The sequence below is a fragment of the Lithobates pipiens genome, unplaced genomic scaffold (assembly GCF_037356315.1).
Source record: "Lithobates pipiens isolate NorthernLeopardFrog02 unplaced genomic scaffold, aLitPip1_a1.2 Scaffold_23, whole genome shotgun sequence".
Taxonomy (NCBI): Eukaryota; Metazoa; Chordata; class Amphibia; order Anura; family Ranidae; genus Lithobates; species Lithobates pipiens.
The window spans coordinates 146,933,612-146,957,102 of NW_027507785.1; the positions used below are offsets into that span (position 1 = coordinate 146,933,612).

The following is a 23,491-nucleotide window of genomic DNA, read 5'->3' on the forward strand; positions in this document are numbered from 1 at the left end:
TCTAGTGAGTAACTCGCAATCAAATCTTTAGCCCTCTTACTTTACATTTTTCAACATTAAACCTAATTTGCCATGTAGTTGCCCACCCAATTATTTTATTGAGGTCCTCTGTAAAGTTTCTCTATCATGTTGTGAACTTATTTCCCTACTTTTTTTGTCTCATCAGCAAACACTGAAATTAAGCTATTTATACCAACCTCCAAATTAAACAGAATTGGTCCCAGGACAGAGCCCACTTACCAATTCAGACCATTCTGAGTACTTGCTATTTATCACTAACATTTGGACACACCCCTGTAACCAGTTTTCTATCTATGTACAAATCCTATGGTCCATACCGACAGACCTCATTTTGTGAATTAAGCGCCTATGAGGGACTGTATTGAATGTTTTTGCAAAGTCCAGATACCCCACATCCACCGGCCTTCCCTTATCTAGACAGCAGCTTACTTTCTCGTAGAATGTTAAGAGATTACTTTGCCAAGAACGACCTTTATAAACCCATGCTGATTACTAATGATGATACTGTTTTCATCAGCAAATTCTTGGATATAGTCCCTTATCATCCCCTCAAATAGTTTACATACTATTGATGTTAGACTGACTGGTCTATAGTTCCTGTGTATATTATTCTGTCCTTTTTTGAATATTGGTACCATGTTGTCCCTTCGCCAATTAGCTGGTACCATTCCTGTCAGTATGCGCTTCATTATTATTAGGAATAGCGGTCTGGCTAAAATCTGACTGAGTTTTCTGAGGACTCTCGGGTGTAAGTTACCTAGTCATAGTTACATAGTCAGTAAGGTTGAATAATGACACCAGTGCATTCAGTTCAAGATGAGTGAGTGTCTACAATTGTCCCTATCCCTGTACATTGCACACTCACATTGGTCCCTGCCCACAATCTGAGGTCCCCATTCATATACTAGTGTGTGTGTGTGTGTGTGTATATATATATATATATATATATATATATATATATATATATTTAACCACTTAAGGACCGCCGTATTGCCAATGTACGTCAACACAATGGCACAGGCAGGCACAATCACGTAAATGTACGTGCCTGCCTTCCAGCGGGTGGGGGGGTCCGATCGGACCCCCTCCCGTTGGATACGACAGTCCGGTTCGCTCCAGGAGCGCTCCGTGATGAGGGGATGGCCGTTGGTTTTTGGCCACCCCCTCTGGATCGCTCCTGGCCAATGAGAAGCTTCCTCCCACTGTGTATTGTTTACACAGGAAGGAGGAAGTGATGTCATTCTCCTCGGGGCGGTCTTTTTGACCGGACTACAAGGAGAAGACTAATAGTAAGTGTGCACCAACACTACACTGACATGTAGGTACACACAGGCACACAAACCCCCTGATTGCCGCTAGTTAACCCTTTCACCCCCTTTTGCCAGTGTCACTAAGCGATCATTTTTCTGATCGCTGCATCAGTGTCGCTAGGTAGCTAGTTATTTTTTTAGGTTCACCGCCAGGTTTTTATATCGCTAGGTTCCCCCGATATACTACCCAATAATGGTTTTAACCCCCTGATTTCCGCTAGTTAACCCTTTCACCCCTTTTGCCAGTGTCACTAAGCGATAATTTTTCTGATCGCTGCATCAGTGTCGCTAGTGTCGCTAGGTAGCTAGTTATTTTTTTAGGTTCACCGCCAGGTTTTTATAGCGCTAGGTACCCCGATATACTACCCAATAATGGTTTTAACCCCCTGATTGCTGCTAGTTAACCCTTTCACCCCCTTTCACCAGCGATCACAGTATAAGTGTCACTGGTGACGCTGGTTAGCCAGTTAGTTATTTAGGTTCCCCGTCAGGTTTTTATATAGCGCCAGGGACCCCCATATACTACCTAATAAAAATTTGAACCCCCTGATTGCCCCTAGTTAACCCTTTCACCACTGATCACCGTATAAGTGTTACGGGTGACTCTGGTTAGTTTGTTTTTTATAGCATCAGGGCACCCACCATTTATTACCCAATAAAGGTTTAACCCCCTGATCACCCGGCGGGTGATATCAATTAGGTTTTAGGGTCAGGGTCTGCGTCGCCCCAGGCAGCGCTAGGTTAGTGCCAGTACCGCTAACACCCACACGCAAAGCATACACCTCCCGTAGTGCTATAGAATCTGAAGGGATCAATATCTGATCTGATCAGATCTATACTAGCGTCCCCAGCAGTTTAGGGTTCCAAAAAAACGCATTGTTAGCGGGATCAGCCCAGATACCTGCTAGCACCTGCGTTTTGCCCCTCTGCCCAGCCCACCCAAGTGCAGTATCGATCGATCACTGTCACTTACAAAACACTAAACACATAACTGCAGCGATCGCAGAGTCAGGCCTGATCCCTGCCATCGCTAACAGGTTTTTTGGTAGCATTTTATATTTAAATCCGGAAGGCAGTGCTTGGTTTTCGGGGTCCCGTACGTGGCTAGGCTCCCAAAAAGTCCCCCACATGTGGTATCCCCGTACTCGGGAGAAGCAGCAGAATTTATTTTGGGGTGTAATTTGACTTCTGCCCATAGCATGTGTGAGCAATATATCATTTAGTAACAACTTTGTGCAAAAAAAAAAAAAGTTTGTAATATTCCCGCAACTTTTGGCAAAATATAAAATATTCCATGGACTCAACATGCCTCTCAGTAAATAGCTTGGGGTGTCTACTTTCCAAAATGGGGTCATTTGGGGGGGTTTTGTGCTATTTTGGCATTTTATGGCCTTCGAAACTGTGATAGGTAGTGAGGAGTTAAATCAAAAATTTGCACCCTTAGAAATCCTGAAGGTGGTGATTGGTTTTCGGGGTGCCGTGCGCGACTAGACTCCAAAAAAGTCCCACACATGTGGTATCCCCGTACTCAGGGGAAGCAGCAGAATGTATTTTGGGGTGTCATTTCACATATAACCATGGCATGTGTGAGCAATATATCATTTAGTGACAACTTTTTGTAAAAAAAATTTTTTTTTTTTTTGTCATTATTCAATCCCTTAGGACAAAAAAAAAAATATTCAATGGGCTCAACATACCCATCAGCAATTTCCTTGCGGTGTCTACTTTCCAAAATGGGGTCATTTGGGGGGGATTTGTACTGCCCTGCCATTTTAGCACCTCAAGAAATGAGATAGGCAGTCATAAATTAAAAGCTGTGTAAATTCCAGAAAATGTACTCTAGTTTGTAGACGCTATAACTTTTGCGCAAACCAAAAAATATACGCTTATTGACATTTTTTTTACTAAAGACATGTGGCTGAATAAATTTTGCCCTCAATGTATGACTAAAATTTAGTTTATTCGATTTTTCTTATAACAAAAAGAAGAAAATATCTTTTTTTTTCAAAATTTTCGCTCTTTTTCCATTTATATCGTAAAAAAAAAAATCGCAGAGGCAATCAAATACCATCAAAAGAAAGCTCTATTTGTGGGAAGAAAAGGACGCAAATTTCGTTTGGGTGCAATATTGCATGACCGCGCAATTACCAGTTAAAGCAGCGCAGTGCGAAATTGCAAAAAGACCTCTGGTCCTTAAGGTGTTTATTGGTCCGGAGCTGAAGTGGATATATATATATATATATATATATATATATATATATATATATATATTTTGGACAGAAGCCAATTAACCTACCTGCATGTCTTCGGAGTGTGGGAGGAAACCCGAGTCCCCGGAGGAAACCCACGCAGGCACAGGGAGAACATGCAAACTCCAGGCAGGGAGTGTAATGATGTGGATTTGAACCAGCGACGCTTTTTACTGCAAGGCGAGAGTGCTAACCACCACACCACTGTGCCGCCCAAAAGTCATCTGCTCCTGGTGATTTATTTATGTTAAGCTTTTCTAGTCTTTACTGGACCCTGGTTTCTGTTAGCCACAAGCTTACATCCTGTAATGTGTTACTAACAATACAGTCATGGTTGCTATACCGCTCCTTTTCCTGTGTAAAAACTGAGGAGGAGAAGAAAGCATTTAGTACAGTTGCCTTCTCCTTATTTGTAACCAATTACAATTACCAATTACTTTATAGGACCAATATGCTCTGACCCCGCATTTTTACTGTTGATATATTTTATATTTTAAAAAAAATTCTTGGGATTTTTTTGTACCCTCCTCCAAGACTACGAAAGGCACAAAGGCTTTTTATAGTCTATTTTAGCTGCCCTGATTTCATTCTTACATGTCTTATTGTATTCCTTGTAGTGTCGGAAATGCTGACATTTAATACTTCACATTCCCATCGCACACGTTCCTTCACATGCCTGCCGAAAGGGTCCTGCGTGACACTGAAAGGTTGCACCTTTCTTGTGTTGTGATCAAGCATTAAAGTACCCATTTGGATGCCACTTTGTGCGATCCTTGGTGTGCTGGCAAATATCTACGCTGATATCTACGGAATGCTGACATTGACCCCTCAGCCTTATATTTCTTGAAGGCCATTTTTTTCTCTTTAATATGTCTTCTTATGTTAAAGTTTAGCCACCCAGGTTTAACCTTTGCGCTTTTATATTTATTTCCTATTGGAATACACTTAATGATACCTTTATTTAATATGTTCCTAAAGCACTCCCATTTTCCCCCGTGTTCAAAATTTCTAGGATTTGGTCCCATTTAATATCTTGAAGTATTGATCGCCGCTTAGAAAAGTTTACTCTTTTGAAGTTTAGTGTTTTTGTACTACTCTTGTGCCTTCTTTTCCTATGATTTATGCTGAATATAATTATCCTGTGATCGCTGGTGTCCTGGAAATTTTGGCCGTACGCAGAGCACACAGCCAAATCTCCTGTTTCTAATAATAATAACATTTCCGTCTTAATGATATAATACTTTAGCTTACCTTTCAACCCATTCATCCCAATGAACAGACATGAAAGTTCCATCAGCCTGACTCCCCCTGCAGGTCGTCTGCTGGCTCTTTTATTTACATATCAACAGGAAACCACGCCCTAGAGGGTTTGCCTCCAACCATCTAAACACCTCCTACAAAGCTTGTGACCTCACAGCAGCAACACAGGATGTGAATGACCATATAAGGACAATACAATGCACTACAATACAGACAGTCAATAAGACATTTGTTTTCCTTCAAAAGAACCAATCACGGACATGTATACATTCAAATAGACTAACAGTTATGTGTGAAAACGATCAGATGCAGAGCCATGCTTTCTGTGAGACAAAGGTTACACTAGAAAGCTGGCTCTGCACAAAACCGCATGCAAATCGACCAACTGTTTTCAATGACGCAAATCATACAAAACCATGGCTCAGTCGGCCATAATATTCATATAGTTATGCTATAGTTCCCATGTACACAGACATGTCTGCTCGGAGTCATTAACGCAGTCGCCGTCTCCCAGCGAGGCATAAACGAACATCCTTAAAAGAGCAACCATATCTGCAGTGTCCACAGGAAGGTTTTCGCGGCCACTGGTCTTCTGCCAATGTCTGTATGTGCGAATACGCTCACATGAGCGCATTACAGCAAAACCGACACTGGGACTGTCTGACAACATACATTTATAGGAATTTCCACAACACTGGTTCCCAAGTTGTCCCATATCTCCACAATCTGCAACCAGATCTATGTTATCTGTGGTTAATAGATCTAATTGGGACATGAAACTGCCCTGTAAGATATTTAAGAAATAACGGGCCTTTAAAGAGTTAGCAGGGGCGTGACCAAGAGCAGCATGTGAGAGGACATGCCTCACGGAGCTCCCGCACCGATCCTCCACCGATCCTCTTCCCAGCTCAGGAAACACCCGGTAACCAAGCCACAACCCTGCAGGTACTTTCCCCCGAAACACCCGGAGCCACAGGAACACACAGCAGGGGCCATGATAATCCGCAAACAGACAGAGAAGGGGCATTGATTCAACATGGCACCGCAGCTCCTCTCTCCCAGCGTGCACGAGGCATGGAGAAACTGAAGGACATGGGTATGCCCCCGATGACTCCTAGAGGGTCAGGAAAAGATCCCCCAAGGGATAAGTTGTACTAAAAAACTGTTGGGCTCTGCAGTGCAGGGGAGCGGGGAGGACATGCTTACCACCCCTGCTGTATTTCACTCCCAGATGTAGGATGAGCCCCCCAGGAACATTTTCGGGCCTCAAGGAGGAACTGGGGTTCATTAGACATGACCTGCAGAAAACAAGAGAAGAAGGCCGCATTAGTGAATTGGAAGACAAATTGACGCTGCTTCGTAAGAGACACACAGATTACAGCTAGAATTGCCAGGGCGAATAAACTCAAATCCAAAGACATCGAAAATCGTCTGAGATGCAACAACGTTCGCATTGTGGGGCTCCCGGAGAAGACAGAGGGTGGTAGGGACCCCACAGAATTTGTCGAGCAATGGCTCCTCCAGGTATTTGGAAAGGAGGTGTTCACCAAACTGTATTTAGTGGAGCGGGCACCACCCAGGCCCCTTTGACCAGGTCACCCATCACACACCATCATAGCCAGGCTTTTCAACTACAAAAACAAAGAAATTGTGCTTCGCCAGGCAAGGGAACGACACAATGTACAATTTAATGGAGCCCGCATTTCATTCTATCCTGACTACTCTGCAAAAATACGGAAATGCAGTGACGTTAGCTGATGTTAAGAAAAGGTTACAACTGCTTTGCGTCACCTACGCCATGATGTTCCCGGCAAAACTCTGCATCACAGCAAGAGGTCTGTCACACTTCTTTGAGACGGTGGCTGAAGCGTCTTCATGGCTGGATACCAACAAGCACATCCTTCGCTAGGCCAGGAGAGGGGCAGCGGAGGGGGACTGACACAGTACCCCTACGAATCTGGTTACACAAGAGAAGTTTAAATATGTTTGGCTGGGAAACCAACAAGATACACCACAAGTGTGTTTACTGCAAACAGTTAAGAGATTTTCTATTGTTACCTATCTACCAGTTCCATCCAATCAGAACTTGGAGTTTTCAGAGTGGTTTAGATGCTGAAGGCCACTCTATATTTTTTCCCCTTTTTCTTACCGACATTTTTTCTTTTTGCTTCTGCAACCCCTACCCTTTTTCTTACTGGTTTGTAGGGTTACCTTTTGCAGGACTGGGGCTTTACCAACCTCCACACAGAAAAGGAGGCGCTCTTGCCCTCTGTTTAACAGTCTCACTTTTTATTTTAATATGTCACTGTCATGATTCCAGCTCAAGGAGAACATGCATGCAGGCACAAAGGACTGCAACGTGTTTGAATCCCATCACCATACCAGCCCGTGTTACCACAGGTACAACACAGGTACTTTGTTTTTGCTACACTTGGCGCATCGTGACTATGCACACCCTAAGGCACCTAGGGTGCACGAGATGCCTTACCCTTCATTACCTACATATCTGCAGTTAAATGAGTACTGTCCCTCTGCTTTCATGGAATATTAGGGGAGTTCAGAGCCCTCTCAAATGTACCATGGTAACCACTATTCTGAAAAAATATTCCCCCGCTATATATGCACTTCAGGAGACCCATCTTGTGCTGGAGACTGTGTTGTATTTGAACTTCTCCTGGGTGGGATGAGAATACCATTCTACTCATACCGCATATTCGAGGAAGGTGAGGTGCATCACTCTGGGGATTTTCAAATGTTGGATTAATTGATAGATGATGAGGGGAGGTATGTGATATTACTGTGTAAAATTTATCAACTGATGTGTATACTTGCTGCCTTATGCCGCGTGCACACGATTAGACTCTCTGGCTCACTTGGTCTGGCGGACAATCCGCCGGACTTTCCGAATGAGTGGACTTGCACACACATGAACAGACTTTCCGGCGGACTAGGTCCAACGGACTTCCCGCCGGACTTTTGGCGGAGGTCCAACGGACTTTCCAAATGAACGGACTTGCCCACACACAGACTAAAGTCCATTCATTTTGAACGTGACTCCAGGTGGGGGGGGGGGGGTAGAGAAGGAAGTCAATCTCGCCACTTTCATCGGCGAGATTGACACCTTGCAAGCCCCGTTGCCTGCTATAGATTTTGAGGGTAACCCCCTACGCTGTAAAAACGGCATGGGGGTTCCCCCAAAATCCATACCAGGCCCTTGTCCGGGCACGCAGCCCGGCCGGTCAGGAAAGGGGATGAGGAAGAGCGAGCACCCCCTCCTGAACTGTACCATGCCGCATGCCCTCAACATGGGGGGGTGTGCTTTGGGGAAGGGGGCGCCCTGTGACCCCCCCCACCCCAAAGCACCTTGTCCCCATGTTGATGAGGACAACGGCCTCTTCCTGACAACCCTGGCCGTAGGTTGTTGGGGTCTGCGGGGGGGCTTATTGGAACCTGGGAGCCCCCTTTAATAAGGGTCCCCCAGATCCCGGCCCCCCACCCTATGTGAATTAGTACTCTCTCCCGCTGTAATGCCGTGGACACGGTGCGCGGTAACTTATATAGGTATACTCATTCAAATAGGGTGGGGGGCTGGGATTTGGGGGGCCCCCTTATTAAAGGGGGCTCCCCGATTCCGATAAGCCCCCCACCCGCAGACCCGACAACCAATGGCCAGGGTTGTCGGGAAGAGGCCCTTGTCCTCATCAACATGGGGACAAGGTGCTTTGGGGTGGGGGTGCATGACCGCGGTGGCGGCGCAGACCAGTGGGGGCCCCGTGGGTTCTCTCTCCAACCCTTATATTCCATTATCTGGCTGAGGTGTCCCAGTTTAAGGGCTTTATGTCCAGATGCTACTCCATGATTCTCCATAGCTAGCTGGAAGGGTTCCCCCTAGGAGCGTCGAGCAAGTGGGAGAGGGATGTAGGAACATTCGATGAGGAACAGTGGGAGGAGGCACTGCAGGTGGTACAAATCTGCTCCCTGAATGTAGCTCAAAGCCTGGTCCAGCTGTACATAACCCTTAGGCCGCGTACACACGCGCGGACTGTTTGCCCAACCTTGTTCGTCAAACAGTTTCGGCAAACAGTCCGCTCAAAATTTGCATGAGCGGACTTGCCCACACACGAGCGGACTGTTTCAGCAAACTGTTTGCCAAACAGTTCGCTCAACTTTTGAAATGAACGGACTCGCCCACGTAAGGAGGAGGCAAATCCGCCCATTTCGAGCGCGTGTACAGGTAGGCGGGGCCCGCGAAGGAGACGTCGCGGGCTCCGCCGCCTGGAATGGGCTTAAAGGGGAACCCCAACGCCGAAAAAAATCGGCGTGGGGGTTCCCCCAAAGTCCACACCAGACCCTTGTTCGAGCACGCTACCCGGCCGGCCAGGAAAGGGGGGCGAGCGAGCGCGCCCCCCCTCCTGAGCCGTACCAGGCCGCGTGCCCTCAACATGGGGGGGTGCCTTGGGGAAGGGGGGGCCGCGCGGCCCCCCCACCCCAAAGCACCTTGTCCCCATGTTGATGAGGACAAGGGCCTCTTCCCGACAACCCTGGCCGTTGGTTGTCGGGGTCTGCGGGCGGGGGGCTTATCGGAATCCGGGAGCCCCCTTTAAGAAGGGGGCCCCCGGATACCGGCCCCCCACCCTATGTGAATGAGTATGGGGTACAATGTACCCCTACCCATTCACCTGTGAAATAAAGTACAAAAAAAAACACAACACAGGGAAAAAATATTTTATTGCACAGCTCCGGGGGGTCTTCTCGCCGGACTCCTCCGCTATCTGTGTGTAGCTCTTTTACTAGCGGAGGAGTCCGGCTTTCTTCCTCCCCGCCGCCGGCCTCTTCTCCCGACTTCGGGGGTCTTGTCCCCCTCTTCGGTTCTTCTGCCGGGCCACCGCGCCTTCTTGTAGCTCTTTTACAGGCGGTGGCCCGGTCTTCTGTCGCTGCTGCCTTCCGTTCTTCTGTCGCCGCCTTCGGTTCTTCTGCCGGGCCACCGCGCCTTCTTGTAGCTCTTTTACAGGCGGTGGCCCGGTCTTCTGTCGCCGCTGTCGTCGCCGCCGCCGCCTTCCGTTCTTGTTCTTCTTCTTGTTCTTCTTCTTCTTCTCCTGGAGATGTTGACTCGACGAGCTCTCCGGCCGGAATGCCAGGGCCGCGCTGTGCGGTCACTTATATAGTGACAATGGGGCGGTGTCACATGGTATATGTCACATGGGTTGGTCACATGGGTTGATGTCACATGGGGACTATGACATCGTAAGGGGGCGGGGTCACCATGTGACCAACCCATGTGACATATACCATGTGACACCGCCCCATTGTCACTATATAAGTGACCGCACAGCGCGGCTCTGGCATTCCGGCCGGAGAGCTCGTCGAGTCAACATCTCCAGGAGAAGAAGAAGAAGAACAAGAAGAAGAACAAGAACGAAAGGCGGCGGCGGCGGCGACGACAGCGGCGACAGAAGACCGGGCCACCGCCTGTAAAAGAGCTACAAGAAGGCGCGGTGGCCCGGCAGAAGAACCGAAGGCGGCGACAGAAGAACGGAAGGCAGCGGCGACAGAAGACCGGGCCACCGCCTGTAAAAGAGCTACAAGAAGGCGCGGTGGCCCGGCAGAAGAACCGAAGAGGGGGACAAGACCCCCGAAGTCGGGAGAAGAGGCCGGCGGCGGGGAGGAAGAAAGCCGGACTCCTCCGCTAGTAAAAGAGCTACACACAGATAGCGGAGGAGTCCGGCGAGAAGACCCCCGAAGACGGAAGACCCCCCGGAGCTGTGCAATAAAATATTTTTTCCCTGTGTTGTGTTTTTTTTTGTACTTTATTTCACAGGTGAATGGGTAGGGGTACATTGTACCCCATACTCATTCACATAGGGTGGGGGGGCCGGTATCCGGGGGCCCCCTTCTTAAAGGGGGCTCCCGGATTCCGATAAGCCCCCCGCCCGCAGACCCCGACAACCAACGGCCAGGGTTGTCGGGAAGAGGCCCTTGTCCTCATCAACATGGGGACAAGGTGCTTTGGGGTGGGGGGGCCGCGCGGCCCCCCCTTCCCCAAGGCATCCCCCATGTTGAGGGCACGCGGCCTGGTACGGCTCAGGAGGGGGGGCGCGCTCGCTCGCCCCCCTTTCCTGGCCGGCCGGGTAGCGTGCTCGGACAAGGGTCTGGTGTGGACTTTGGGGGAACCCCCACGCCGATTTTTTTCGGCGTTGGGGTTCCCCTTTAAGCCCATTCCAGGCGGCGGAGCCCGCGACGTCTCCTTCGCGGGCCCCGCCTACCTGTACACGCGCTCGAAATGGGCGGACTTTCCGAGCGGGAACAGTCCGCTCATTTCGAAAGTACAGCGGACAGGCCCACACACGGGCGGACTGTTCGCTCAAACACAGTTTCAGCGGACAGTTTTTCGGAATTTCCGAAAGACTTTGTCCGTCCAACTGTCCGCTGAAACTGTCCGCTGAAAGCCCACACACGAGCGGACTGTCCGCCCAAACACTGTTCAGCGGACAAGGTTGGGCGAACAGTCCGCCCGTGTGTACGCGGCCTTAGAGTACATTATACACCCGTTGATTGATCAGGATGGGAGTGAGACCAGACTCTAATTGCCCTAGAAGCCTGAGAGACCACGGAGATCTAATACATCTGTAATGAAGGTGCCCCAAGCTTCATTTGTTCTGGACAGGAGTCTTATCCACCATTAGCAGAGTCTTCTAGGTTACTATACCAATAGACCCGAAACCATGTATATTGGGGATAGTGGACAACATTCCTATGGATGACAACTCAAAACAGGCCACAGCCAGGGCTCTGTTTCAAAGCTGCAAGCTGATTCTTAGACAGTGGAAGGCAGTTAAACCTCTACTGTTGACAGGATGAATTGTTCAAATGGGAGACACCATACGGTTAGAAGTACATCTTCCAAAATAGGGGATGTCCGGGAAAGTTTGGTCACCCTGGCTAGATATCCCAGGTCTCTTCCCTGTAGATCTCATACTGGATAAACTGAATTAAACAATAATGTTGGGTGGACTGGGGGTGCCTTTGGAGATGGGTGAACACCTCTGCTTAGTAGATTCCGGGATTTTAAGATGATGTGCATATAATTGGTATGTGGAGAGTAGTGATGGACGAACTTCCGACGGGACATTTTGAGAACTCGAACCGCGAATGTGGCAGCGGACCCCATTGACTTTAATGGCAGGCAAACCTTAAAAACCTCCAGGTCATATTTTCAGCCACAAAATACTTACTAGCTGTGCACACATAGTCCCGCAACATGGACACTGACATAAAAAAAGAATGCTTGTCGTTGTCGATCCCAGATTCACTTAATACTTTTGTTATCTGTGAAATTTTGACAATTCAGGAGCGCATGAAGGCCATGGAGGATAGGCAAGGTCAGGCCAGGCTATGAAGGGGGTGCAGGAGATGATCAGTGCCACAGTCAGGGCAGCGCAGTCCTGTGCCAGTGTCCCAGTGTGCCAACCTGTGCTTGAGCCCCTTCCTCTGCCTGGCCCTTACCCCCACCAATGCAGGGCTCCACTGCGGTGGTCCGGAGGTGCCAGTCCAGTGCTGATCCTCAGCCATGGTGCTGGCACTGCCTGCTGATTGGCTTCTCTGCTGCTATCTCCCTCACTGTCTGAAATCAGCACCGCGATAGAGACTGAGCACTGACACCAGCACCATGATAGAGAGCACTGATATCAGCACCGAGATAGAGAGCAATGACACCAGCACCGAGATAGAGAGCAATGACACCAGCACCATGATAGAGAGCACTGACACCAGCACCGTGATAGAGAGCACTGACACCAGCACCGTGATAGAGAGCACTGAGACCACACCAGCACAGAGATAGAGAGCACTGGCACCAGCACCATGATAGAGAGCACTGACGTGTCTGTGGTCAGATGTATCTTGGCACCGACACGTGTGTGCCAGAAATACATTCACTTGCCGCTGAACATGGCCATTTAGCTCTGGGATGCCCTTTTGTGAGAAATACTTCCTTCCTGGGATCTTCCATTGTGGTGTTCCAATGGCCGCAAATTTTCGAAAGGCCTCCGAGTCCACTAGTTTATATGGCAGTAGTTGGCGAGCTATCAGTTCTGACAAGCCAGCCGTCAACCGTTGGGCAAGAGGGTTATCCGGTGTCATCATTTTTTTACGCTCGAACATTTGGCCCACAGAAGCCTGCCTTTTTCCAGAAAAACGTGAGGACGGCATGATGGAAGGTGGAGTGGGGGACAATTGTGAGGAGAGAGGAGAAGGAGAAGTAGAAGACAAGGCTGGACAGTGAGAGCCTGGAGTGTGGCTTTGTGGGTTCCGTTGCTCCCACTGGGCTCGGTGATGGCAGCTCATGTGCCTTCTAAAGGCGGTCGTCCCCTGAGTGTTGGGCTTACCGTGACTTATGTGTTGACTGCAAAGGCTGCAGATGGCAACACTATTGTCAGCAGTGGACTCATTAAAAAAAGCCCACACTGCAGAGCCATGTGCCGGCATCCTGGGAGCGCCAGATGTGACTGTACATGGTTGATGTCTCACTCCTGATACATTAGCAGTCTGGTTTGTCCCTCCTGTGCAATGTAAGTTCCGCCTGCTTCTCCTCCCTATCTGCTGGTCCATATCTCCCTCTGAATTCCCCTCCTCTTCCTCTCTTGTGGGCACCCACGTGACATCACTAGACAAGGCATCATCAACGTCACCTTCCCCACCACTATAATTAGAGATCTCAGAGTAGGCAGCAACACCGGGGACCAACCTCCTCCTTGGGCTGATCTGGGTACTGTCTTCAGACTGCTGAGTGGCAGTTGTTGCTACCTCCTCTTCCTGATCCAATGCCAAGAGTGGCTGCGCATCAGCGATGTCTTGTGATGGATCAGAAAATAATTCCTGTGACTCAAGCGGAGGGTATATGGTGGTGGTGGTGTTGGTGGTAGTGTCTTTGGGGGTGCACACAGCAGAGAGTGAAGAAGAGGGTGCAGATCGAGAGGATGAGGAGGGTGCAGAAGAGTAAGGCTGAGTGAGCCACTCAACCAAGTCTGGTGCATCCTTTGACGTAATCAAATGCACCTTCTGCAATTTGCCACTTTGGCTCAAGCCTGTTGCTCCTGCCCTGCCCCTACCACCCCTGTGGAAGGGCCTGCCTCTTCCTCTGCCTGTCATTTTTTAAATGACCCTGTGACAAAAGTTTCTAGAGAAGTGCAGTATATGTGGAAGAAGGTATATAACACCCCGCCTCAATCTGTCGTTTTGGGGGGCCACTGGTCTATCACATCAGTTATAATACTTTTTTCTAATTGCGTTTGTCACTCTTTGTAGTATCGCTGCAGAACCGCTCAGCAGTCACAATGCTGCACAGTGGAAATGCACTATACTATGCGTTCTATATTTGAAAGTATTTTATACATGTATTACACCCCTATATACTGCACACCAAATAGTACACCTATACCAGTCCTTAAAAGGACCTTTGTGGACCTAGTAGTAGCTAGCTAGTGAATTGCAGAGAGTCCCTGCTCCAAACACCAAACTGTCCCTCCCTACCCTGAGAAAAGACAGCTGCAGAATTGGTCAGCACTCAGGAAGCACAGCAGTGCAGAATAATATGCTTTCTATATTTGAAAGAAAGTATATTATACGTGTATTACAACCCTATATACTGTACACCTATACCAGTCCTTAAAAGGACCTTTGTGGACCTAGTAGCTAGTGAATTTCAGACTGTCCCTGCTCCAAACCCCGAACTGTCCCTCCCTACACTGAGAAAAGACAGCTGCAGAATCGGTCAGCACTCAGCTCAGCAGCACAGCAGTACAGTACAATATGCTCTCTATATTTGAAATAAAGTATATTATACGTGTATTACAACCCTATATACTGTACACCTATACCATACCAGTCCTTAAAAGGACCTTTGTGGACCTAGTAGCTAGTGAATTGCAGACTGTCCCTGCTCCAAACACCGAACTGTCCCTCCCTACACTGAGAAAAGACAGCTGCAGAATCGGTCAGCATTCAGCAGCACAGCAGTGCACCATAATATACTTTCTATATTTGAAAGAAAGGATATTATAAGTGTATTACAACCCTATATACTGTACACCTATACCAGTCCTTAAAAGGACTTTTGTGGACCTAATAGTCATAGCTAGTGATTAGACTGACTGTCCCTGCTCCACACAGCGTCCTTTCCCTACACTGACAAAAGACAGAATGTAAAATGGCCGCCAGATCAGGTCTATTTATAAGGTAGGGGGTATGTCCATGTGCTGAAATGTCTCAATAGGCTGTCCTGTACCCCATGATGGATGTGTCATGGGTCAAACTTCTTCACAATGTAAACGCATATGTCCCCCGCGAACAGCACCAGAAGTCCACTGGTTTGGCGAATCGCGAACGAGCAAAATTTGCCACAAACCGACCGCCGGGCGAACCGCAAGGCCATCTCTAGTAGAGAGGAACTACCTGACTTACACAATGCGAGGTGGTATTTGTTGTTGAGTTCACCGTGCTAATATACTCTCTGTATTTGGAATTGGAATGTATGACATGTTTAATTGTGAGCTGTAAAGGTTTTTCTTAATTTGTTTTCTAATAAACATCTTTGAGAAAAAAAAAAGGGTTAGCTGTCCCCTCCATCCAGTCAATATCCGGATAGTTGAAGTCCCCCATTATGATGACATTGCCCTGCCTCGCTGCCAATTCAAACTGTGATGGGAGGTCCAACTTCTATTCATGCTTCAGATTAGGGGGCCTGTAGCATACTCCCACTATTTAGGGACTCCACCTTTCCATATTTGCACTGTAGCCCCTCAAGTTCATTAACAAATCATTTTTGATATATAAGCAAACCCCTTCTCCTTTTCTACCTTCCCTGTTCCTCCTATAAGATGCTGATCAATCATGTGAGCTGTCAAACCAAGTTGCTGATGTACCCACAAAGTCAAAATTCTCCTCGTGTATCAGCAGCTCCAATTATTCTATTTTGTTAGCTAGGCTTCTGGCATTTGTGAACATGCCTCTAAGATTTGTACTGGTGCAAATGATTTCCTTATTAGTTTTTCTGAGGCTGCGATTATGTTTTGAAAAACCCACTCCCCCAGGGTTTAGGTATTATATTACCACTAATGCCTCTATTAGTACCCTCTGACCTCCGCTCACTGTTGGCTATTGCTTCCTCTGAACCCCCCCCCCCCCCCACCTAGTTTAAAAGCCCCCTCCCACTTGAGAAAGATGGACTGAGCTTCATCAAAATGGTGACAATAAAAACACTGCTGTTTTTGACCTTCCTTCTCTGCAAGACCTGTGAGTACCTCTAAACCAGTTTTGGATTTACAGTATATGAGTTTCTTTGTGGGTGAGCACCTGGGCATTTACTTCAAACATATATATATATATATATATATATATATATATATATATATATATATATATATACACACACACACACACACACACACACACACACACACACATATATACATAGAACACAAATTTTATTTTCACACTAAGTTGGCTAAACAAAGTTTAACAATTGCAAAAAAAAGTAATTTGTCTCTTTCTTACAGCTATAAACATAACATTGATGTGTCCAGTAATGGATAGAATGCACCGACTGACCTACCTTCGTGTGGATCAAAACAAACTAAGACGTCCTTTAAGCACTTTAGTATTTTTTTGTTTTCCCCATATACACAGTATTTACTATGGAGAGCAGAAGCATATTGCTGGGGAAACAAATGTACCACTTATTCCTCAATATCCATTCCCTGATGAGGACAGGGATAATGATGATGATGATGATGATGAAGATTTTCCACAATATCACAGAGAGGAGCATGAACCAATAACAGGGGAACCTGCTGGGGATGCAGAGGAAGATAATTACTTTGATGATGATTATTTATATTGATTAACTATTAACTGGTGTTAGTCTCATTCCAGAACAGATTTCATTTTATTGCCATTTTATTAAATGTGCTTAAGTATCTATATGAAAAACTGGGACATGTAGACTGTTTTTTTCCAAGTGCGAAATCATTAGGTATACTTTTATTCAATTTTCTAAATTGTCACAAACTTTTCCTTCTTCTTTTTTTGTTAAATGCTATATGTTTAAAATGCAATGCAATCTATGTAAAATGTGATATCTGGTAAAGTCAAGGTCCTGAAATTACAGAGTTGGCAAGCTAATTATAATAAAATTCTTACTTATTCATTAATCATGTATCATACTTTTTGGAGCCTCAGGAGGTTGAAGTGATTATCAGCCATGTAAATTGCTAACTGCCAGTGCTTAGCAGTGCTTATCATGCAAAGAGATATTTCTTCTTAGTGAGCATGTCTACTGTATGGTATATGTTTCTGTGCCTATAAAGAAAAGAAAAAAAAACCTCAGTGTACCTGCACTGAAATTACATTTTGGCTGATTGAGGCAGAGGGGTGAGTTTTAGTTCAACAGCAATGGTAAAGATCACAAACGGATAGCCCGCCACCAATTACTCTCTAAAAGCAATTTGCCCATGTAGCGGCGGGCTCCTGAAGAGCATGCGCTATATGTTTTTCAAAGTAAAACTTTACCCAAACTACAGTTTGCTTTGGGCCTATTTGTCTAAATTTTACTTCTGTGTCGGTCTGACTGGATTGTGAGATGTTCAGCCTGGCCACAGGGGGCACTGTCTCTGGTGGTGGGCGTGGAACTATGGTCTTGTTAGGTGCTTGAATTATTCCCTCTTGGAGTCAGGTCAGTGGGAGTGGCCTCTCGCTGTGCCCTCTGGGAGAGGGTATTTACGATACGAATGTCACGTGGTTTGGGGTTCCAGTCCAGTATGAGGTGCTGGTTACATGGTCCTGGTCCTCCTGACCAGCCCCCAGGAAGGCTATGGCCTGGGGTGCAGTTTCACCCGACTTTAATGCCTCTGGGCTGACTAGCCTAAGACATGGAAACTAGAGGAGGAATCTGAGGTGGATGGGTGCCGTCTCCAGTCCCGGAGAGACCCATTGAACTTCGAGCATTCCAGGGGAGGACTCTTTAGAAGAACACCACATACAGGGGTTTTCTTAACAAGAGCCTGGAAGGTATAAAGTAACCAAGATAAGTAAGTAATCCGGTCTTGTGGATATCGCCAAATAGACTGAAAGATCCAGGTATCCTACAAGTGTTCTACAGCTTAGTTTCCTATGTGTTCTGCAACAACGTTGCTGATAAAGACTTTGTTCCTGGTACGGCACCTTGTTGGCTGCTAGGCCTTGTGAGACAGGGATTGTCCAACCTGAGTGCTCATCCAGCTGTGAATGGCTATTCTCTGGATGCAGTCAAAGTAAGCAAGTTCCCTAACGTTTATAGACTTTGACATTGAGAGTACCTGAACTCGTTTCAAACCCCCTGATCCCAAGTTTAAAGACTGTTCAATGGTTGAAGTTTGCAAATAAAATACATTCAATTGGATTTATTGTCAGTCTCAAGTTACTGGGTCACCTACCATGGGACATCCCCTAGACATGCAACAAGGAGAAGTGGAAGGTAATGGTAAGCCCAAAAATAACCAGCAGCTCCTTCGGGGGTTAGTTCTACATGTGGGGGCTCGTAGGCCGGGATTTTACCGTTACCTCACATAAAGGATCTGTACATGTGGTAAAGCAAGGATAGAGGGTTGTGTTTTGTAACTGCACCATCGGCGCCATCTTTACTCGGACTTTCACTGAGGTGCGTAAGCGGGGGAGGAGCCTTTGCCGAAAAGCCTGCGAAGTTGCCTAACCTGAGCATTCCAGTGGGAGGAGTCTGAGTTGTTCTTTCCTGCACGAGGCACTGCATGAGAGTGTGCTGCGGAAAGAGGAAAGACTGGTCGATGCTTTCTTGGAGTTTGGAGGGGCGTTTCATTTTGTACACTGCTGGAGACATCGAGGGCCTGGGTATGCTGTGCGGGAAGTGCGACGGCCTGGTCGCCAACCCTTGGACATTCTCCAGGTGCAAGAAATGTGAAGAGTACACTTTCAAAGTGGAGCAGCCCACTGAGTTGCCTTGGGCCTACCTCATGAACTGGGTCACAGGCGTGGCAACTGAGGAGGCGATCGTTTATGCCCCAGCATCATCTGTTGGAGCTCGGATTGCTAAGGAGTAGGGATGAGCTTCGTGTTCGAGTCGAACATACGTTCGACTCGAACAACGGCTGTTTGCCCGTTCGGCGAATTCCGAACGTTATGGGCCGTTCGTGCCAAATTCGTGTGGCGCTCACGGCCCACAATGCACTGCGCCATTGCAGTGCATTGCTGGCTCATGATTGGCCAAGCATGCACTGTGACCCCACATGCTTGGCCAATCACAGCGCCGGCAGCGAGGAGAGCCATGATTGGCCACAGGCAGGATGCCTGTGGCCAATCATAGCTCAGGCTGTGTAGTACACGCCCCACACTATATAAGGCCGCCAACGCGGCAGCCTTGTGTAGTGTGTTGGCGTCTGTAGGAGGTAGTGGGTGTTCTGTGCACCTTCAACACAGTATACACCGATCATTATCGGCCGATTTTTCGTTCTTGCTCTTCTGTAGTGGTTGTTGTCTGCGTGCCCTGACCGCAGTATACACTGCTATATTCACCTATATAGCTAGCTATATTTCTCTTTTTTAATAGAGCTTGCAGTCAGTGGTAGGAGATTGTGCGTGCTGTCTGCGTGCTCTGAACCCAGTATACACCGCTATATCCATCTATATAGCTAGCTATCTTGCTCGTTTTAAATAGAGCTTGCAGTCAGTGGTAGGAGATTGTGCGTGCTGTCTGTGTGCTCTGAACCCAGTATACACCGCTATATCCATCTATATAGCTAGCTATCTTGATCGTTTTAAATAGAGCTTGCAGTCAGTGGTAGGAGATTGTGTGTGCTGTCTGCGTGCTCTGAACCCAGTATACACCGCTATATCCACCTATATAGCTAACTATCTTGCTCGTTTTAAATAGAGCTTGCAGTCAGTGGTAGGAGATTGTGCGTGCTGTCTGCGTGCTCTGAACCCAGTATACACCGCTATATCCATCTATATAGCTAGCTATCTTGCTCGTTTTAAATAGAGCTTGCAGTCAGTGGTAGGAGATTGTGCGTGCTGTCTGCGTGCTCTGAACCCAGTATACACCGCTATATCCATCTATATAGCTAGCTATCTTGCTCGTTTTAAATAGAAATTGCAGTCAGTGGTAGGAGATTGTGCGTGCTGTCTGCATGCTCTGAACCCAGTATACACCGTTATATCCACCTACATAGCTCTTCTCTAATTGAGCCATCTGCCATCTGCAGGAGTTAGGGGATGTTATGTGTGCCTCCAGCACAATATACACTACCCAATTGCTGGTTTTCCCAACTCCCTTCAGGCCATTACCATGTCTGGAAGGCCAGCAAGGAGAGGCGAGCGGATAAAAGAGGGCAAGCAGGCTCTGTGTCTAGAGACAACAGTGCTGGTCGTGGACGCGGTGCATCGTCATCATCAGCACATGGCCATGCGACACGCTTGTCCTTCTTTTCGGCAGCTGGACATGTTGAGCCGCAACATGCCAACGACTTGGTAGAGTGGATGACCAAGCCCTCTTCATCCTCCTCATCCTCTCTCACCCAGGCTCAGGGTACTAGCAAAGCAGCTGCCAACGCATCGTCTTCCCTCCTCTCAATGTCACCATCAGTGACTCCTTCCCTAGACCCACCACGTCCTCCTGAGGAGTCTCCTGAACTCTTTGAGCACAGTGTTGGGTACATGCTCCAGGAGGATGCCCAGTGTTTTGTAGGCTCTGATGATGATACTCAGCTAGAGGAAGGCAGTAGCGTGAATGCAGAGAGAGGGGATGCTCAAGAAGGACAGCAATCTGGCAGTCATGTTCCACAAGCTGCAGCATACTGCCAGGTTTGCTACAGTGATGAAGAGGGAGGGGATGATGAGGGCACTGACTCCACGTGGGTGCCTGGTAGGAGAGAGGAGGAGGAGGAGGAGGCACATGTCCAATGAGGCAGGATGCCCTCCGGGGGCCAGCTTAGGGGCAGCACACCGACTGAATCACACCGCAGAGCTCCGCCTGTGCAGGGCGCTGCCTCTGCGCGTTATTCTAAAAGTTCTTTGGTGTGGGCCTTTTTTGAGACGAGTGCATCAGATCGCACCGCTGCTATTTGCAACATATGTCTCAAGCGTATCTCGCGTGGCCAAAACATCAGCCGCTTGGGCACCACATGCTTGACCAGACATATGTTGACCTGCCATGCAGCTCGTTGGCAAGCGTACCTCAAAGACCCACACCAAAGAACAAAGCGGATCTCTCCTTGCTCCTCATCAGCTGGCATCTCCAACCCCACTAGACCTTCAGCCCTCTCTGAAACCTGCTCTGAGAGGAATGAAGGTGTAGAATTAGGTGTGTCACAACCAAGTGCTTCCGGGCACTCTGCTAGCAGTACACCCACATCCGATTATAGCAGGATAATGTCCCTGCCGCAGCTGCTGGACTGGCGAAAGAAGTTCACTCCCAGCCATCCACATGCCCTGCGGTTGAATGCTAGCTTGGCTAAATTGCTAGCACTTCAACTGCTGCCTTTTCAGTTGGTAGACTCTGCCCCCTTCCGTGAGTTTGTACAATGTGCGGTTCCTCAGTGGCAGGTCCCCAAACGCCACTTTTTCTCATGGAAGGCGATTCTGGCTCTCTACCGGCATGTGGAAGGCAATGTCCTTGCCTCGCTGGACAGGGCGGTCAGTGGTAAGGTGCATATTACCGCTGACTCATGGTCCAGCAGGCATGGACAGGGACGTTACCTGTCTTTCATGGCCCATTGGGTCACTCTTCTGGCAGCTGGGAAGGATGCAGGAAGGTGCAGTAGTGTTGGAGGTTGTTCCGCCACCACGCCTCCAAAATGCTACTACTGGTTGTGACACACCTCTCTCCTCCACCCCCTCCTCTTCTTCTACCTCCATGGCCTCTTCCAGTGCTCTGTCCTCAGAACCAGCGGTGCTCCGTAGGCGTTCAAGGGGCTACGCAAGTACTCAGGCAAAACGATGCCATGCCGTGCTTGCGCTAATTTGTTTGGGGAACAGGAGCCACACTGGGGCAGATATTTTGTCGGGGGCAGGCCGAGAGGTGGTTGACGCCATGCCAGCTTAAGCCGGGAATGGTGGTTTGCGACAATGGCACCAACCTCCTCTCCGTCCTCCGACAGGGACAACTGACCCATGTGCCCTGTGTGGCTCACATCCTTAACCTGGTGGTGTAGCGGTTCTTGGGCAGGTACCCGGGCTTAAAGGATGTCCTGAAGCAGGCCAGGAAAGTCTGTGTGCATTTCCGCCGATCATTTAATGCCTGTGCTCGGCTGGCTGAGCTCCAAAAGGAGTTGAATCTGCCCAAAAACCTTATATGTGACATGCCCACCAGGTGGAACTCAACGTTGGCCATGCTGCAGTGGCTGCACACGCAGCAGAGGGCCATCAATGAGTACCTGTGCGACTACGGCACCAGGACAGGGTCAGGTGTGCTCGGTTTTTTCTCACCACGCCAGTGGGGCATGATCAGGGATGCATGCACTGTCCTGTCACCGTTTGAGGAGGCCACAAGGATGGTGAGCAGTGACAGTGCATGCATCAGTGACACTGTACCTCTTGTCCACCTCTTGGAGCATAATGGACAGGGCACTTGAGGCAGAACAGAGGCAGGAAGAGGAGGACTTCCTTGCCTCTCAAGGCCCCATTTATCCAGACAGTGTTCCTGTTGTCCCACCCATCACACAGAAAGAAGAGGAGGAGGAGGAGGATGATTGTGTCAGCATGGAGGTGGAGGCTGGCACTCAGCATCAGCAGCAGCAGCAGCAGTCTTGTAGGGAGGATTTACAGTCCCAAGAAACCCGTGGACTTGTACGTGGCTGGGAGGAGGTAGCTGCGGATCATGTTGTCCTTAGTGACCCAGAGGACTCCGGACCGAATGCCTCAGCTAACCTACGCTGCATGGCCTCCCTGATCCTGCAAAGCCTGCGGAAGGATCCTCGTAATTCTTTGGATCAAGGAGAGGGACCATTACTGGCTGGCCACTCTCCTTGATCCACGGTACAAGGGTAAGGTTGCCGACCTTATCTTGCCATCGCAGAGGGAGCAGAGGATGAGACATCTCCGGGAGGCCTTGCAGAAAGGTCTGTGCAACGCGTTGCCAGAGACTGGGAGGTTAAAAACTCCTGGTCCTGGACAACGTGTTGCTGAGGCATCGGTCAGAAGGAGCAGTGGAGAAGGTGGCCGTCTGACTGATGCTTTCAGACAATTTTTTAGTCCGCAGCCCCAAGGTATGATTGGTTCCAGCAACCATCGCCAGCGTCTGATTTACATGGTGCAGGAATACCTAGGGGCAAGGTCAGACTTGGACACCTTTCCCACCGAAAATCCTCTGGCTTACTGGGTCTTGAGGATGGATCACTGGCCAGAGCTTGCACAGTATGCAATTGAGCTACCAGCCTGTGCTGCATCCAGCGTTCTTTCGGAATGCCCCTTCAGTGCTGCTGGTGGCTTTGTTACCGATCACAGGGTGCTCCTGTCCACCGAATCCGTTGGTCGACTGACCTTCATCAAGATGAATCAGTCTTGGATCACCCACAGCTACCAAGCACCTGAAGCTGATGTAACCGAATAATTTTTTTTGAAATATCACATCCCTTCAAGACTGCCTATGCT

The 23,491-nt window shown here is 48.3% G+C and overlaps 1 protein-coding gene across 3 annotated transcripts in view; it reads left to right on the top strand.

Annotated features, from left to right (window-relative positions):
- The window catches only part of OMD (osteomodulin), a 125,117-nt gene extending 108,071 nt beyond the window's left edge, over positions 1-17,046 (top strand). For all 3 annotated transcript variants that reach the window (XM_077452475.1, XM_077452476.1, XM_077452474.1), the window contains exon 3: positions 16,393-17,046. In XM_077452475.1, the coding sequence (XP_077308601.1) occupies positions 16,393-16,736 (344 nt within the window). In that variant the 3' untranslated portion in view covers positions 16,737-17,046. The remainder of the gene's footprint in view (positions 1-16,392) is intronic.
- Positions 17,047-23,491: the final 6,445 nt, after the last annotated feature.